The 19,107-nt window shown below is 42.1% G+C and overlaps 2 protein-coding genes across 2 annotated transcripts; both read right to left on the bottom strand.

Annotated features, from left to right (window-relative positions):
• Positions 1-4,371: 4,371 nt before the first annotated feature.
• Positions 4,372-6,418, bottom strand: LOC139286218 (hyaluronidase-5-like). Its single transcript, XM_070906953.1, has 3 exons — positions 5,489-6,418; positions 4,886-4,975; positions 4,372-4,773 (listed from the first exon to the last, which is right to left on the bottom strand). The coding sequence occupies exons 1-3, from the start codon at positions 6,416-6,418 to the stop codon at positions 4,372-4,374; spliced, it is 1,422 nt and encodes a 473-aa protein (XP_070763054.1).
• Positions 6,419-11,861: 5,443 nt separating this feature from the next.
• LOC139286834 (hyaluronidase PH-20-like) lies at positions 11,862-15,106 on the bottom strand. Its single transcript, XM_070907759.1, has 3 exons — positions 14,192-15,106; positions 13,220-13,309; positions 11,862-12,276 (listed from the first exon to the last, which is right to left on the bottom strand). Exons 1-3 carry the CDS (start codon positions 15,104-15,106, stop codon positions 11,947-11,949), a joined length of 1,335 nt encoding a protein of 444 aa, XP_070763860.1. The 3' UTR covers positions 11,862-11,946.
• Between the last annotated feature and the right edge of the window lie 4,001 nt (positions 15,107-19,107).

A 19,107-nucleotide genomic window follows, 5' to 3' on the forward strand; every position in this document is an offset into this window, starting at 1 on the left:
GTTTCTTTCTGTCTCACACATGTTGGGGATAAAATAACTGTATGAATAAGTATAATAATGTTTCCTCATTTTTCAATCCTCACTGATGAATGTTCCTCAGACTTGAAAAAACAGAAGTTGGGGTTTTCTCATATTTCAAGTCGAGTGTGATGTTCAGAGAAGCAAAGACGGACTCATCATCCAGACAACATGAAGGCTCCGTCTGTCTGTCTTCTGCTCGGTGAGTCAAACACACAAAACTGCAAAACTGATTACATGTCGACACGGAACAGCGACTAGACATGGAACAGTAACTAGACATGGAACAGCGACTAGACATTGAACGGTAACTAGACATGGAACAGTGACTAGACATTGAACGGTAACTAGACATGGAACAGTGACTAGAAACGGAACAGTGAGTAGACACTGGACAGTGACTAGACTGACTAGACATTGAACGGTAACTAGTCAGCATTGTGGATTGCAAACCAACCAAACCATTTAGTCCGGAGCAGAAAAGTTTCTCTGAATCAAGTTCATTTCTCCTGCGTGTTTGTGAAAGCAGCAGGAAGTCACACATTTCTCTGTTTTCATTCTTGATGCTTATTTATAGCATACACATACAGTATTTCATGAGAGAAAAGGGGAACCACCCCTTTTCTCTCATGAAATTCTGTATGTGTCACTGAAATGTATCCCATGCAGTGATGAAGACCACAGGCTGAAAGGTCTGGACTGATTTCAGATCCTTTGTCTCCTGCTGACCTCTGACCTTTATTAACCCTGTCCTCCTGTTGCAGGCTCGGCTGTGCTGCTGTTTGGACTGACTGAGTCAGCAGGTGAGCTGATGACACTCCAATAATTATAAAAATACATTTCTGTCTGTCCTCATATTCTACCTTAAACCTGTCTGACTTGGACACAAGAAGGAGGACATTAAATCACACACACCCACAGAAATATCAACAATTAACTCTGTCTGTCTGCCGTTTTGTCCTCCAGTCCTTCTGAATGTCAGTCCAAACCGTCAGCTGTTCTTAAGAAGAGAGTCTATTTCTCTGAGTTGCGTTGACCATGGACAGACAGTGGATGGATGGACAGTGAGGAGGATGGCAGGAGGACGGACACAGACGTGTGGTGGAGGTCAACAAGACTTTGGGAGGATTAATGCTACCTCCTGCACTGTTTCGCATCTCTCTCCATCAGACGACGGAGTTTACTGGTGTGAAACCACAGCTGGACAGAGGAGCGTCCAGGTCAACATCAGTGTAACTGGTACAGAAACAAGCCTGTCCATCCCGTCTGGTGTCTGTCCCTGTGTTTGCATTGGTCTGATGGACTAACTCTGTCTTTCCTTACGTTCTAAATTGATTGTCAAACTTCTGACAAGCTTCTGACAAACTAACTCCAGAAAGGTTCTGGTCTAATGGACTAACTAAATGGTTTCTGCAGAGATAGAAACAAACCAGACTGACTGAGAGTTTATGACGACATCAACATGAGGAGTTGTTTTCGTGCCTTAAACTGCAGGAGTTGCAAAAGTAGTAGGTGGGAAATGTTCAGCTCCGAGTGCAGAATCAGCTGTTAGAAATCTGGTCATAGCCCTGGATTTTATTAATAAGATGGTGGATGTTTTTCCACTGAAACTGCAGGAATAAATGTCACATCACACCGTTATTGTGTGTTTGTAGCTGTGTATTAAATATTGCAGTCTGTGATCAGTCCTTTGGTGATCAGTTTGATGTGTGTTTAGGGTTTTAGTGTGGGACTTGATGACAGCATGCAAAGTCTCGGAGAAAACAAATCAAACAGGCGTGCAGAGTCTCTTTTCATAATCTTGTGTGGCTGATCAATAATATTTATTAAATCCTGTCTTGACATAGTTGAGTGAAGCTTTGCCTGCCGTACAGTATATCTAGTGTCTGGTTTCATACATGCTGACATTATTAATATAATATCCAGGATGAGGGAGGGTCTGTGCTCTTAACCTGTGCAGCAGGCAAACAGCAGGAATTTCATACATGCTAATGCTACTTTTTTATGCTAACGTTACTTGCGTGTGTGTGTGTGTGTGTGTGTGTGTGTGGCTCTGGTCTGTGTTTTCTCCTTCAGGTCGTTCTGTGATCCTGGAGTTGCCCAAACTTCCTGTGATTGCAGGAAGTGATGTCACTCTGCTCTGTAAAACCAGAGATAGCTCCACAGAAACAGTGTATTTCTTCAGGAATGGGAGCTTCCTTGGAACTGGATTCATGGGAGAGTTTACCATCAGTGATGTCCAGCGATCTCATGAAGGTCTCTACTGGTGTTCCACTGGTGTGTTTTCAGGATCATTGAAGAGCTGGCTCAGTGTCAGAGGTCGGGATGCTAACATTCATTTTCTGTTTATATAAGAACAGTATATTATAACAGTTAGAAAGACTCCTGTAAAGACTCCTGGTTTCTTCTACAGATCCAGATTCTCCTCCTCCTTCTCCTCCTTCTCGTCCTCCTACTCGTCCTCCTACTCCCTCTGTGTCTGTGGTCGGGCTGCTCTGCCATCTAGCGGTCATCTGTCCGTACTGCATTTCCACCGTCCTGATGGTGTCCATCTGCTGCAGCAAGAGGACAGGTAAACCTACACACACACACACACACACACACACAGTTCCTCATTAACACACTGTCTTTCCTTCAGTGTGCCCCCTAATGACCAAATTCGTAATGTAAAGTAACAAGAGGTCAGCTGAAGATAAAATCAAAAGGCCCTCGCAGCTACAGTTGACATCATTAGAATAATTATGCTTTACAGTGCAGATTTGAATTTTAGCTTTTCAAGTCAAAAGTCAACTTCGATTTGTGGACACCCCCCCCCCCCCAATGAAGCTATGTAGGCTTCAAAGGGACACAAAAGGAGGGGATCACTGTCCCGCTTCAAATAAATTGGAACCAAATGTCACTCTGTTTGGCAGCCATCTTTAATCTCTGACATGTTGGGGAAGAAAATGTCCTGAGGCAACATTTTGGTAGAACTGAATACACCCACACAGAAATGTCCAAATCCGCAACTCCGTTCATGTTTCTTCACTTCGCCCACAGGAAACACAGCAGCCGTTTCCATTGAGATGGGCCCCAGTGTTGGAGGCGGTCAGGGATTGGCTGAAGAGTATGATGTCAGCACTGAACACGATTTCTGAAATGAAGCTGCATATGCTGTGTTTGTGTGTGTGTGTGTGTGTGTGTGTGTGTGTGTGTAGATGCTGCACAATTTAGATGAACTTTTTCATTTCAGACACTTCATCCATATGAACTGCTACAGTGTCAACAGGCTCTGCAGCAGTCCGTCTGGACTCTGCTGCATGTCATCCGCCCTCTCTCTCTACCGTTCTGTCAAATAAAGCCATATATATATTTATCTATATATATATATTGCTTTATAAAAAATAACCATTAGCCAGCTGATTGTTTAGCTGTAAATATGAGAGCGTTCATAACAACACTTAAGAATATGCTTTTTATTTATTCATGTTGGCACAAGGTGGTGACCGCTGTGCGCATTTTAATCTGGGTTCATTTCACATTAAAAACTGCAACTTTATGCAGTACTTCGGTTTTTTTTGGTAAATGCCCCAATTTTTGAGACAGTGGGGGCAAAATGTCTCCAAGTTCTACAAACTCTGAAATAATGAACTTCAATACAACACAAAACAAGCTGCCAACAATATTATAATAATAATATATGATAATATAATTCAATGTCTTGGACCCACCTTGAAACTGCATCTTATCAGTGGCTGACTGAAGCGGACTCTGTCCCCTCCGTTGTCTCTCTTTATCGGTGGACAGTATGGCTCGACGCTGTATCGATGGATAACAATTTTTTGGGGGGGTCAAATTCCCTCTTTCATGCATTGGGGGGGACGCGTCCCCCGGTCCCCTGTGGCAAATACTCTCATGCTCTAGGGATTATGAATGAACCAAACTGCTGAAAGCTCCAGAACAAGCAAGTGGTCCTTGATTTGAGAACTGTTTTGTAGAAAAGCTGCATGTAGTTAAATAAACTGCAAATGTGTTTAAAGGATATTTGCAACTGTTTTTGTTTTTGTGTTAAAGGGGTGTCGTGCCAAAAACCTTGTGTTAAGACCTTAATAATAATAATAATACATGTTCAAACCATATTTTACCTTATGTTGTGCTCACATGCATATTCTGAAAGAACCTTGTGTGAATGAGACAGATTTGGCTGAACTGAATAAAATATATCTTTATTGGAAAACAGCCAGAAATAACAACATAGAAATGAACAAAAAGCAGTAATAATAGTGAAATAATAATAGAAATAACAGCGGAATTGTTTATTAACTGCCTGAAGCCACGCGTCCTTATGCCAGGGTTTGAGCTACTGATTCATATTCACATCATGACATACTTGGACTGAGCCGCATCCCCAGCGGCCTGACTTTGCCAGCACTTGTCATCGTGGCACTGACTGGCCTTGTGGATGACGTTGAACGTCAGGACGGACCTGCACGGTTCCTCGCTGTAACAGATGCAGTCGAAGTTGCGGTCGAACCAGTTGGCGTCGTCCTGCGAGAGGCCGCCGCTCACGGTCAGCGGGCCGCCGCGGTGCTGCCGCTGGATCTGGTAACGGCGCGGGTCGAGGTGGAGGAAGACGTCGTCGTCCCAGCGCTTCCTCACGCAGCGACCTCGGCCCTGGCACAGCGCCTCGCTGCACAGCCGCGTCGCCGTGGTGACGTTCAGGATGTACGGGTTCATGACCTTCTCCAGGTGGCGTCGAGCATCGAAGCAGGAGTCCTGCAGGGTTGTGGGATATTAAGTGAGTCGGAGGCTGTTCGGTTAAGTTGCAAACAGAAGAATAAAATGAAAAACCGTCCCAGAAAACAAGCAGAGTGATGTCACTTTCTACCTCCGTGTCGGTGACGTTCATGTCTCCCCAGGAGACGACGCCGGCGGCGCCGAGAGCGGCAGCTTCTCCGATGGTGTTCACCAGATCAAACTGCGAAAAAAAAATAAACATCAGGGGAGAGAAGGAAATGGCCCTCCTCACTGAGGTTCAACACAAAAATAAACTACCAAAGTATAATGTATAATGAACTACAAGCATCTTCAATCACAAACACCTCTTAAACTTAAGACGGTTCGTCTTCTTCAGGATGCTTTTGGGAAAAGATGTTCTTGTGTTTTAATGCCCCTGCAATTAGTTTTTTTCTGGAGCATGAAGATGTTTTACAGTAAATGAGGTCCTCTGGTGGTTAGTGTCGACACTGAAAATGGAAATCTTCACCTGAAAATATTCCAGCTTTTTACATTTCGAAATAAACACATAAATTCACTTATCGAAAAAAAGAAAACCAAATAATAACCATACTGTGTTCTGGAGTCCTAATACACCAACATGATTTCAAGTGGCGACCCTGAAAAACACTTCCTGGTTAAAGAGCATGATAACGCACGATGATTGTGTCCTTGGGTTAGGTCGTCTGTTTGAGGGATCACAGGTGTGTCTGACCTCTGACATGTAGTCGTCCGTGCTGTCCTTGTACACAGGCCGGATGTAGGCGTAGACGGGGATGGAGTAGGAGCTGTCGGGGAGCATCGACACCCTCATGGCCTCCTGGATGCGATGCCGGACAAACTGCCTGGCCTGCCAGGTGTCTCTGAGCGCCAGCTCCAGGTAGATGGACGGAAAGAGCGCCGTTGACTCTCTCCAGAGCCACATCAGTTCGTCGTTCCTTTTCTTCTCGATGACGGGGCACTCTCCGGTGAAGCTCGCCATGTCCTTGTTGTAGTTGTAGTTGTAGCAGTCGGGGTACAGATAGTAACCCCAGAGTCTCTTGGACCTCAGCCCCTTCCCGATGCGGAGGGACCGGAGAAAGTACCTCTTGGCTGCGCGTTCGAACACGATCTTTGCCCGGTCCTCTGCCTCGTCTTCAGACAACGATGCGTTCTTCTTCTTTACCGTTTCAATGGAAATCTGCCGGTAGATGTCTTTGCTGCCCCAGTTTCGGATCCACTGCGGCCTCCACTCCTCAAAGTCAAGCACAGCGAGGCCTGGCTGGTTGACAGGGATGTAGTACTCAATGTCACCCTCAGCCAGCTCGTGGTGCTCCTGCATGTCTATGAGCTGAGGCAGGCCCTCGTCGTACATCTCGCCAGTTTCTTCGTCCACGTAGGGGAAGATGCCGAAGCGGTCGGTGTAGAATATGGAGATGCTCTGGTTGGTCGCCGTCTTTAGCGTGCTGCTGATGAACTGGAAGCGGGAGAGGTCGAGTGGCATGCCGAAGCGGATGTCGCACAGCTCAGTGGGAGCGTTCCACATGAACAGGAAGGGGTTGCCAGGATGGAGGGGAGGGTCCGTCCTCAGCAAGGCCTGGCTGGAGCTCAGCAGGGCCAACATGGTGATGAAGACGGAGAAAAAATGCCGTTTGACTGGGTTCATTTTGAAACAGTGATCTGATCTGTGAAGAAAAAGAAACAAACATTAGACACACGTGAGTCCCAGCAGCTCTTCAATGAATCCAGCTTTGCTTGTGAGCAAACTTTATCCTAATTCAACATGTCGTTCTCACTCTACCTTTATTCTTTTGGTCCATTAACAAGAAATAAACAACTATGTCAGTCTGCTGGTCTGTCAGTCCAGACTGACATATCTCACCATCATCAGGTCAAAATTTAAATTCGCCCAATAATTTAGTTTATGACCAAACACCTGTAAAACTCATGACATTCCCCTCAGCCTCAGCTGTACTTTGTGTTGAGTGCTAATTAGCTAATCTTAGCACGCTAACTCGCTAAACTCAAATGGTGAATATGGTAAACATTAGCATGTTAGCATTGGCATTGTAAACATGTTAGCATGCTGACTTTAGCCTCACAGAGTCACCAGCATGGCTGTAGACTCTTCGTCTTATTCCAACGTTATGTTAAGGGGTTAAAAGCTGATGTAGAGAGGATGACGAACTCACACCTGCTCTACAGTTTACCTGGTTCAACAACAGGAAATGGAGCAGTAAGCTGATGAAGTCCCTGTTCAAAGTCTTAGCAAAGAAGGACAGCAGCAGGCCCCTAAAATGACACTGTTAGATGTATTTTTACAAATGTGAATTTAAATGGTGCATTCTGACGTCGTCACAGTGTCACAGTTGCTGTTTTTTAAAAAACAACTTATCAATCTCAGATCAACCTCAGTGAACCTGAAGTGAACCTTCCTGTGAGATATTGGAAACTCTGTGAGTTTCTGAAGCTTTTCACATCATGCAGGGGAGTTTTGAATTTTGGATTAACAGAAACTGAGTTTGCCCGTAAAGGCAAGTTTTTAATTTAGTTTGTTCTGACATTATGAGAAAAGAGACATTATCTAAGTCAGGCACGTTTACAAAATGGATGACATAATAAAGTACAAAACTTATTTCCAATGTAAATGCAAACATAATTTAATTTTAGTTTTATTTAAATGAATAATTTGGTTAAATAATTTGTTTTTTATTAATAAATTTGAGGTTAAAGGAAAAGTATGAAGCTTTAGATTTCTTTTTAAATCCCCTTTCAATTATTTAATGACCAATATTATTTATTGATATATTGTTGACTTGTCTGCTAACATTTTACTACATTTTGTCAGTTTCAGGGCTCCCCAATATATTATATAATACACTCAGTTTCTTAGTTTCTAATTTTATAATCAGCCCAGCAGATCAGAGGGACCTTCAGTTCAAGTTAAAACATGGAGTTGTTTTTTTATATGACAGCAGTGATACGGCACAACATGTCCTGACTTCAGGAAAGATTTATGTGTTGTTAATATCCTGAAAACAAAGAGCTGACTGTAGTTGCAGCTTCAGTTTGTATCTCTGTTGTTCTCAGTTCACGGCAGCAACAAACCAAGATGTTAAAATGTGGAAATGTCAACAACACTGAGACCCTGGACCTCTTAAGCAAGGCTCACAAGACAGCGAATACATGTCCTAAAATGCCAAACTTTTAAATATGACATTAACATTAACTACATGATTGCTTTTATTTACCAATTTATTAAATCTTTATTTACTTTAATGTATATTTTTGTACGGGAGGCACCTCGGTCGCCTACATTGACCTGACTGAGTGATATTATTTATATTATCTATGCCCTGCTGCTATTTTGGTAGCAAGCAGGTCCAACAGATGACTGATATTTTCAAATTAAAATATCAAAATAAAATAAAAAAAATCAGATTTTAATATTTAATATTCCATTTCCCCATCAGCCAACATCTATGCTGATACTGATATATCTATTGTACATTTTTGGGATTTGTCTGGTAATATCAGCACTCAGGAACGTTCATTTAAAAACAAAAAGAGCAAACTGAAACCAGACACTACAGAGACGTTTACTTCTAATTATAGTTAGCTGTCTACAGTCTCTTCCCATAGTCATATCTTTGGTCTTCTATAAAACCGTTTACCTGTTTTTACAAGCTAACCTGTTCACTCTGTTGATTGACTACATTCATTCACCTGCTCTGCTGCCTGACCAACAGGGACTAATAAGACACTGTAAACACACTGCTCACTGGTAAAAGCATTGACTGATTCAGGATCAGTATCTTTACGAGGTCACAGGATGTGTAACTACAGTGTCTTTGTCTGGAGGCAGGTTACAGCCTGACAGTTTTATGATTTCTATAATTTCAGCGTTAATACATCAAGTGACACTTCTGTCTGTTTATTTTCAAGGTAGAATCAATGTCGCTGCTGCTCGTGAACTCGACCCCAGTAATGTTCGAGCTGAACTCTGGGAAAGCACCAATAAACCTTTGAACCCAAATGAGACAGTTAAATGAGACGTCATTAACTAAGCACCGACCTGCTCTGGGGGTCCAGCTTCCTGCCGTCCAAAGTGCACACTCGGTGAGTCGTGAAATTATTACCTGCTCGTCATGAACACTAACCTCGCTCTCCTCAGGAGTCTAAATAGCTCCTCTTTAAATAAGCTGTCGCGGGAGCTTTAATTACAGGCAGAACACTTGTGGAAACCTGTCAGAGCAGAATGATTTGCAGGCCTGAGCTGTTCTGTTTTTTTTTAATGGGGCATCCCGATGTGTTCCAAGTTCCCTCCTCCCTGCCCGGAGGAAGATATCCGAGGAAGCTCCGAGATGAGGACAATGTGTGGACACACTGCTGCTCATATCTGCGGCCTCTGTCGGGACACGCGAAGAATGCAGTCACAGTTTGAACTTGGTCAGCTGTGGTTGGAAATGTACTCAGCTGAAGGAAATCTACCAGAGTGATGAATCATGTGAAGAAGTTGGACATCTGCTCCAAGTTAAAACTCAGCTTAATATCAACCGATTTTCAGTCAGTAAGGGTCTAACAGGAAGAGGTTTAACTCTAATTTTTGCCTATTACAGTCACTGATTCTGATACGCACAAGTCTTAATAGGAAGTTATTTTTCTTTTCTGTTTACACAGTTTAAATGGGTAGCAAACGCATAGAAAATCCACAGTAAAAATAGTGTAATCTTTTGAATGTTGGATTGTTTATTTGTCATATGGTCAGAAATATACAAGGCACCTGTCCTGAACTAACAGGCCCTCATGGGCTTGTAGCTAGTCACATTACCTCCTCCATTGTTGTGTACGGTGTGTTTTATTTTCCCGGCGTCTGCGATGATGTGTCTGGTGCACTTCGTAGAGCAAGCGTTCAACTTTTCCCCCGACTTCAACCCAAAGTTGCACTGATCGTTTGGCCCATGAACTCACTCGTGGACACGTTATCTGGATGATGAATCTGGTGTTAAAATGCGTTCTCGTTATCTCGATTGTGCCTGCATTGCAATCGGATCCAAATTTGTAAATTAGTTCGGCAGGGCTGGCTGACTTTTCAACAAACATAGCAGGTCCCAGGTCAAGGACAGCCATGCTGCCGTATGGGCTCTACTTTCCTTTGCTAAGGAAGAGGTCACCTTAGTTAAAAAGAAGACACAGAGTTAGGTGATCTTTCAACTTTCAGGGTGAATTTTTCTTCTTAAAAATGTGGTCGCACTGTCCAGGCGTTAATATGCGTTTTTCCTAATATGAGCACAGGAAATGGCTGAAGGCTACTGCTTGTGCTGCGATTAAACATGGCGGATAAAGCAATAATTTTCTACACATATACAATCATCAAAAAAATGAAAAAAAAAAAAAACGTCAGATTGTGCCACCAGGTTTGTTACAAAAACATTGTGTGATCTAACTCCCGTTCACATTGTAGCTTAGATGTTTTTGCAAAACTGATTTAATGAAGAATGACAGTTAAGAGGTGCAACATAACATTTTCTAGAACTGCAAAAATATTAGGGGTAAACATATCTACAGTGTCATGAACTCCATTAGCTACGTAGCTCCATTTACTCCCAGTCATGTGAGTGTTTCATTGATGTAATAGAGAGCTGCAGGTTGTCCTTCTGGCAGGTCTTTGCTTTTACTTGTAGATATTTTACTTGTATCAACTTCTCCAGCTATAACATAGTGTTCAAAGTGTGGAACTTCTCCAGTGTTAATGGTCATATATATATATATACATATATATATATATATATATATATATATATATATATATATATATATATATATATATGTATATATATTAAACTGTATGAAAACAAGGCCGTTTTAAAGTCTGGATGGAATCTGAAATCGTTCACTTGATCTCTTGTTGTTGTTCACTCAGTCACTTGTTAACTGTTCGATATAGTAAATTGGCTGATCCCACCTTACCCTAAAGCTCTAAAATCATTTTCACAGACGAGCAGGTGTCTAGACAACAGTTATTTTCAATTGTCAGATGCAGACATAATAGTTAGTTAATAGATATATAATAGCATTATAATAGCATTTTAATGGCTGCACTTTATTCAGGTGTTCCAGGGTGTTGATATTGTACATGCTGTTTTACTAACACACCTAAATGGAAAGGATCCATCACTGATTTTATTAATTTTCATTAGCTTTACACGCTATGACAAGTAAAGCTGTCTGTCTGTTACTACAAACTAGCAGACTAACAGACGTTGATTTAGTGTTCACCGCTCGCCTCCAACATACAAAATCCCAAGTGTGATAGGAGTCCTGTTGATCAAGCAAACACAATCCAGAAAAGAAATCCTCTAACTTTCATACATGTGTGTTAATGTTGTGGTGGTGTGACTGATGTGAAACAGGTGCAGGATTTACTGTGACCAACAACTGAGTGCAAAGTTTTTAGGTGTTTTTTTTCTATTAGTCTCAGGGTGGTCGTTGTTGTGACTCAGACTCGGTCTAAAGGGGTGTTTGACTCGGACTTGTGGGTATTTTGGTTCTAACTTGTGGGTATTTTGGTTCTAACTTGTGGGCATTTTGGTTCTAACTATAAGTTTCGAACTCATCTGTGTCCCAGACAGACTTGTCTTGAGCTTGCATTTGTTTTGACTTGGACAGTCTTGTGGGTATTTTACTCTCACTAGTCTTTGTCTCGAGGGCATTTTGACTTGTCTTGGTCTTGTGAAGGGTTTGACTCGGACTTGCCTCGGCTATGTGGGCATTATGACTCGGACAGACTTATGGTTGTTTGACTCTGACTTGTCTCGGTCTTGTTGACGTTTTGACTGTCTTTTATTGGCCTTGTGGTTGTTTTGACTCCGACCGGTCTTGGTCTCGTGGAAATTTTGACTCATAGGCATTTGGACCAGTCCCAGTCTCAAGGGTATTTTGACTTGGACTTGTCTTTGACTTGTGGGTCTTTTGACTCTGACCTTTCTCAGACTCGTGGGCATTTTGGCTCGAACTAGTCTTTATTCTGTGGGCATTTCGGTCCAAAGGACTGTACTGAGCGAGTCTAAGGCTCGATGAAGTAAGTAAAGTAAACACAGAGAATAGCATAATTTCATCCTTTTAATTGCTTGAATGACTACATAATGAAATCTGCGGATCAGCATCTGTACAGTTTTGAAAACAGTAAACAGATTAAACCCAGATGAGCTTGATTGTGGTCAGATGCAACAGATTGGATGAACAGCTCCACCCCGCGTAGCATTGACAGGTGAAGTTTTCAGCCCAGGCGTCCAGGTCGGCGGCCGAGGGCAGACCAATGGCCACGTACTTCCTGTCGGCCCGCAGGATGCTGAAGTGGGCGGGATTCAGGTGCAGGTAGTGACCAGAGTTGTAGCTCTTCCTGACGCAGCGGCCTTTCCCCTGGCACAAGACCTCACTGCAGAGCATGGCGGCTGCCGTCACGTTGGCGATGTACGGGTTGAAGGTGGACGTCAAGTATTCAGACAGAGACTGACAGGCAGCCTAAACGGAGGGGGTGGGGTTTATAGGTGAGACTCAGGTATATTAGGACAGAAAGAAAAGGTCAGTTACGGGTTAAGTTTAGTTTAATAATGAGAAATGTATCATATGGAGGGACAATATGGAAAAGAATTACCCAGAAAATAAATGTATTTAGTTTAGTAGTGAAATTTAGTAATAAATGTTTAATTTGAGTTAGAAAAATCAACAGTACATCAACTTGAATATATGCAGCAAGTTGTGAAGTTGTGGTTGTGAAGAAATTACACTCTGAACTACAAATGTCAACCTGCTGGGGGCGCTAGAGGAGAAGCCAGAGAATCACCAAAGTCAACATGATTCTCTGGGGAACCCAAAAGGCTACACAAACTTTAAACTTTGCCATCTCCACCATGTAAGTGATGAATTTAAAAACCCCCCTTCATCATATAAACCACACTGTACCATAAATACCATCATTTGATACAACAGGATACATCAAAACATAATAAATTATGATAACACACACACACACAAAAGAAGAAAAGTTAACGAGGCCAAAGAGTTCAGTTGAGATAGAAACAAACTGCAGTGTCAGGGTGGTCGGTTCCTCCTAAAAGAGGAAACAAAGGCAGATTCATTGTTTGCTGATAAAAGCCTGGTCATCAGGGTTCCCGTTTTCAGACCTGTGAAGAGAATTACTCAGCATGTTATCAAGGCTGCAGACACACACAGTGACACGTCTTCAAGTCTTCTCTGCTTCATCTCAGCAGCTTTTATGTCTCATAAAATGTATGTTACTATTTTGTACTAAAAAGATTAAAATAAAAGACCGTGGATTTTGTTCTGCATCTCTTACAGTGTAGTTGTACACTTTTTAAACATACATTTTGGCATGTGAATATTTAGACTTGACTGGGAGAAGACCAGTCCAACCTGTGAAAGTGCTTCAGAAAACTGTGGTTACCTTGTTGTTGTAGTCTTTGGATCCTCCCCACATTACGACCCCCGAAGCTCCCAGAGCTGCAGACTCTCCGACAGTGCTCACCAGGTCCGTCTAAAAGAGAATGAACCACACAGGAGATTTTACACTTAACAAGTACTTAAACTCCTGATATTTAGTTTTAGATGGATTTAATTAGTTTCAGTTCTACAACAGGACAGAAACAGTTTTCTGCTATGCACTTATTATATTCAGAGGTATTTCTAAATAGGGAGAACAAAATTAAGAACACATCTCAACATAATGTAGTTCAACACAACACCACCTTCAACAATAACCTCAGTAATAAACAATTGATTTTACACATTTCCGAAAATATCCACAAAACTGAACATTATGAACTTCATAAAGGTAGAATTTATGGCTGAGCTGTTAATAACTGAATACTTTGAATTGCACTAGATTGCACAGGTGTACCTAATAAAGTGGCCACTGTAAGTAGATCACTTAGCTTATATTTGGGGATGAGGGTTGGGCCATGGTTGAAATCGTTGTCATAATATTGATTAAGATATTTTCCCAACATATTTAACAATAAAATACAAAAAACATGTATGCAGATGTTCAAAGCAATAAACTGAGCTCAATTGTTATGCATTATCTCAGACAAAATACATTAAAATGTGATAACATATGTATTAATCAAATATACTGTATCCAAGATGCCAACAACTAACATGTTCAATGCAAGAAAGAACTCACAGCATCCTGGACAAACCTATTTACATCTATTAAAAATACAGACAGAAAAATAGTCACAAAAATGTTGCCAAGCGTGGATGAGAAGTTTGCAGCTGTGCAGGTTTGTTGTAAGTCGACTTGCAGAAATAACAGCTCTTAAAATTATGTATTTCTTGGAGCATCAACATGGAAGGATCTTTAAACTGTTAGCGTACAATTAACTTAAGCTAGTTTTAAGTAATCAAACGGGCTCACCTTGCTCTGGAACCTCTGGGTCTGGTCCCGGTACAGTGGCCTGGAGTAGACATAAATCGGCATTGTGTACGGACGTTTAGGCAGCGTGGCTACCCTCAGCGCCTCCTGGACACGGTTGCGGACATACAGCGCGGCCTTGGGGGAGTTCCTCATGGTCAGGTGGAGGTAGACCGAGGGGAAGAGGGCGGTGCTGCGTTCCCACAGCCACAGCATCTGGTTGTTCTGCTTCTGGGTCTTCGCGGAGCACTTTCCTGTGTAGCCGGGCTTCTCCCAGCCATAGTTGTGGCAGTCAGGGAACAGGTAAAAGCCCCAGCGGCGGCTCGGACGCTCGCCGATGCCGAGGCTGATGGTCTTCTCCATGAAGCGCCGCCCGGCATGCTGGAACTGGCTCTTTGCCAGTTTGGAGATCGTCTTTGATGATAAAAATGGGGCCATCTGCAGAGCGTGAGTGATGGACAACTTCTGATAAATACGTTTAGATCCCCAGTTCTGGTCCCACAGGGGGCGCCAGGACTCCCAGTCGATGACAGCCAGCCCAGGGGAGGAATCCTGGGAAATGTAGTGATCAATTTGACTCTGGGCCTTGGCCAGATGCTCCGTCAGGTTGCCATTTTGGGGGACTCCGCCTCTGTAGAGCTCGCGTTTGGCGGTGTCGACTTTAGGGTACAGGCCGAGGCGGTCCTCGTAGAAGATGGTGAGGAACTGACCAGGCACTGCGGCGGGTGTGGTCACCGCCTTGAAGGCCGCGGTGTCCAGTGGGATGTGGAGTTGTTGACACTGGTCGGTGGGGGCATTCCATATGGCCACAAAGGGGTGGTCGTGGATCAGTGGCGGCTCAGTAGGCGGCAGTGCGAGGATGGTGGTGATAGATCCGACGATACAAAGGGCGAGGCAGGACAGGATGGACGGGGCCATCACGATGGCTCTGGACAAATGCAAGAAAGACAACAAATAAGACTCAGTCCCAACTCAAACCCTCGCCATATCCACTCCGCCTCCATGTTCACATAGAGGGCTTGCCATATTAAGGGCCATCCCAAACCTGATAGTGAGGAGAGGAAGTGGACACTTGAAAACATTATAGAAATGTAAGTTTCATCTTGCTACTTAAAAATTAATAATTATCTTGGTCTTCAAAATAAACCTGTAGCTACACTTTCTGACCCCTTTTCATGATGGGTTTAAAGTGCAACAACAACGGTCGTGTAAGTTTATTGTATATGTGCGAGATTTGTCTGACAAAAACATCATATTCTGCCTCATTTCATGTCGTATTCTGATTGGTTGGTTTGTAGGCTTGGGTCGTAGCAACAGTCACATTGTGAGAATATAGTCCAAGATTTCTGACACTTTGGTCCCCAAATCTCGACATCAGACGTCAGTGGACGTGTCTCACAATGCCATCTAGGACTAAATATTTTACCACGTTTCTCTCTCGTTATTAGCTTTAATTTTGAAAATCTGATAAATTAAAAAATTTAACTGTCGCTACAACATTTGCTGAAACTCTAAAACTGAAGAAAAATTGTCCAGATGTTTGATTCCACATTATTCATATATATCCAGTAAAGACAGGATGAGTTAAATACACATTTTAAACAGCTGTGCACGTCAGTCGTCAGTTCCTACCTGCTGCTCTCTCTCTCTCTCAGTGACCTGTGAAGGACTGTTTCTAAACGTCTCTACATCTCTGTGTTTTGCTGCTTCATGTGTCAGAGGAAACTGTTTCTTCACGCCGATTGATCGTTATCTGACGTCTGGCCTGGACTCACACATTTAGTGCGTCGTTGGAAGAGTTGAGGGTTCAGGGGTCAGTGCGTGCTTTCAGTATTTGTTATATTAACAATTTATTGAAATTTCATTATGGTTTCATTTACATTTACAATTTCAACTCATCAATGCAGCACATATGGGAGCTGGGAGGACATTTTTGAATTTGTGGTCTCTATAATAAAGTCAGTGTGAGTAACGATGAAGAAGTTCAACGAAATGTAAAGTGCATCTTATTCAAGCGAACCAGTACTTAAGAGCAGTACTTTTTAGTGCATTTGGATGTTTTCTTGCACATCTCTGCCTGCAGTCACAAAAACACTAATTACAAGGATGACAACATCATGGGTAATGTGAAGCATTATTTTGCCACAGCATATATTGTGTTAAGATCCACTGAGTTCCACACAATTCTTGGGTGAATCGAAGGGATAATAGTGTCGATAACTGCTTGTGTGAAACTAATTGGGACCAGGGTGTAGCATGCAGTCACCTCAAGTGTGCCTTTTGCTTAACTTCTCTATTTCTATATTGCGGTGTTTGTGGTGTTGAAGTGTGGAGAGAGTGTAGAAGGCCTCTGGCTTGGCGATAACCTACTAACAAGTAATAGTCTTTATTAATTCAATTGTTATTTATATTTGCTTAAACAGTATTTGGTCTCTGTTGTATTTAGTTGAACATATTCTCGGTCACACTGTACTCTGCTGCTGATTGTATAAGAAGAGTTTTAGCCTATTTGAGTTTTTGAGATTTATAGTTTTGGTTCATTTTCTATACCTATGAGATTATTGTATTTTCCCAATTGTATGTGGTTAAATAGTCTACAAAGTTCCCATCTATAGCAAAAGAATTCATTTGTTTTGGAGATAAGGGCCAGCGTTGTCTCACATCACTAAATGGTCTTGTCAGCGTTGTTGATCCACATCAGTGACTCATACAATGATTAAGTGATCACTCTTCTGTCTGTACTGTAGGCCAGTATTTACATTTGACATGAGTGTGCGATATTTTTCATTCGTCATCGTCGGTGAGAGAGCAGAGAATGTAAAGCTCTCTGTCGACGCCTCTTCCTCTTTTCAGTCCTCAGTATTTGGACAGAAACCAGCTGGGATACGATTCAGGTTTCCAAGTTTGTTGCTTAAGTTGTTAAAATACTAGTGAGTGCCTTTGAGGTTTATTTGACGATGTTTTCCATTTCCACGTCAGGCTCTGTAACACTCATCATACGTGGCCTGCACATGTTGCACAAAGTGGAAGTTTCTCTGACTATCCAACATGGCTGCTCTCCTCTCTTCATGTGCACAGAAAAAACTCAAGAAACACAGGTGTACCGAAGAAAACTCTTTATTTGCAGTGCATTTACATTCAGGTAACATTTTTCACGTGTTGCATAGTCCTTGTTGCATATTTGGTTTACAATCTTAAGAAAGAAAAAAAAAAACACTAAGTGCAGGAAACAGTTACTGCGTCAAGATGAGTGAAGTGAAACTCTTCAGACCTGAACTTCACCTGAAGGCTTGTTTGAGATGAAAGTACTGATTCACGTTAAACCAGGATCAGTGTTACAGATGCTACATGTTTAACTTTAAAGATGAGGAAGTTGCAACCCTCAGTAGACAGTTTGAGACCAAAGTGAACTTTAGGAGTGACACAAGTGGAAACAGACTTACTCTTGGTGGCACAAATTGAGACACATTTGCGCAAGTTGAAAATATTTAAACTTGAGCAAAAGAAATTGCGTTCATCCTGAAGTCAACAAGTTTTCCAAACTAAACCACAACAAGTCATTTGTCTTTGCCCTCCATAACAACAGACATGAGATTTTTCTGATCTGACGGCGTGTTTGCAGGAGAAAATTCTTTGTCTGTGTTTTACAAAACTATTACAAAGGATTCATGCAACTGCTCTGCCACTTCAATGGTTAAGGTTTGGCAAAGTTTAGGTCACTAAAACTACTTGGTTAAGGTTGAAATCAACCATCCACCCTGACCTTCTTCTCAACAGGTCTTTTACAGCAATGCGTCCAATGGGATTGACGGGAGGTGGAAATTCCGACAGTTTTTATAAAAGAATGATGGAAAAGTTTATTTTGTGCGTCTCTGAATTCCCAGAGTTTGGTAACTCAGAGAGGACGGGGACACCAGATTAGAAAATGTGATTCTGATTCAGTTGGTAGCATCAATGAAGTCCTAAAAGTGCTCAGAGTGATGAAAGTTTATTAGAATCGAGCAAAACTTTATCTGCTGATAAAGACTGAAAGCTCCAGAACAAGCGAGGAAAATGGACGTTGAGCGGAGATTGTTCTGACAACTGTAGCATCCTAGTTACAGAGACATCAACAAACCGGTAAGAACTGATTTTTCTGGACTCAGATCTCTGTGGGTTCAGGTCCACGTCAGGTTTGAGAAGACTGCCTTGAGAAGACTCAAAGAACCTGCACACAGTCTTAAGTCAGCTTTCTGCTTCCATTCGGGGTTTTTGTTGTTGCAGGAGATGATACCTCAACACTTCAACTTTGGTTTGAATTGAAACCACCAACTTTGGCAAGAAGTAGGCATTGCAGAACCATAGAACCACAGAGAGCCACTGAGTCGTGTTTTCAGATACAGTATGTGCCATCTTTTACATCCTGTTCAGTGTTTCGTCATACCTACAGTACTGTACATCAGCTTCAAAGACAGAGACATAAAGTTCTGCTTGGTCCACTCAGCCACACCCGGATCAGATATCACCAAAAACTAAACACAGTCTGTTGATTTGATTCCTCGGAACTGAGATATAGTAACATCAATCTGATCCTCTACACTTGTACATAAGATATATAATATTTTGAAATCAATAGCACCTCCGATATGTGCACACCACGTCCCAACAGGCTCAAATATGAGGTGTTTCCAGACAAGCTGTACTTCAGGAGTATAACGTAAGCAACAATAAAAAAAAAATACACACTTCATGTATAGTGTCAAGTAAAATAACAGCTTATTGTTGAGGAAATAAAACAAGCTTCATGCCATTAGAATACACTAATAGCAATTCTTAATGGAACACCATTGACCAGTTGTGTGTTGGTGATTATTTTCCTACATATGGCTGTGTTGTACTATTAGCACCCTTTGGTTTCCATCGAAAAGCTTGACTAGAGG

Source organism: Enoplosus armatus, chromosome 6 (assembly GCF_043641665.1).
Source record: "Enoplosus armatus isolate fEnoArm2 chromosome 6, fEnoArm2.hap1, whole genome shotgun sequence".
NCBI lineage: Eukaryota > Metazoa > Chordata > Actinopteri > Centrarchiformes > Enoplosidae > Enoplosus > Enoplosus armatus.

Bases quoted from the DNA above. Each gene is read 5' to 3' on its own strand.
- LOC139286218 (XM_070906953.1), bottom strand. From the start codon at position 6,418: ATGAACCCAGTCAAACGGCATTTTTTCTCCGTCTTCATCACCATGTTG. The intron at 4,976-5,488 runs GTCAGACACACC...TTTTTTTCGCAG, and splicing joins CGGACGACTACATGTCAGAG to TTTGATCTGGTGAACACCAT. The intron at 4,774-4,885 runs GTAGAAAGTGAC...ACAACCCTGCAG, and splicing joins TGAACGTCACCGACACGGAG to GACTCCTGCTTCGATGCTCG.
- LOC139286834 (XM_070907759.1), bottom strand. From the start codon at position 15,106: ATGGCCCCGTCCATCCTGTCCTGCCTCGCCCTTTGTATCGTCGGATCT. The intron at 13,310-14,191 runs GTGAGCCCGTTT...ATTCTCTTTTAG, and splicing joins CCCAGAGGTTCCAGAGCAAG to ACGGACCTGGTGAGCACTGT. The intron at 12,277-13,219 runs GTAACCACAGTT...CCCTCCGTTTAG, and splicing joins CCAAAGACTACAACAACAAG to GCTGCCTGTCAGTCTCTGTC.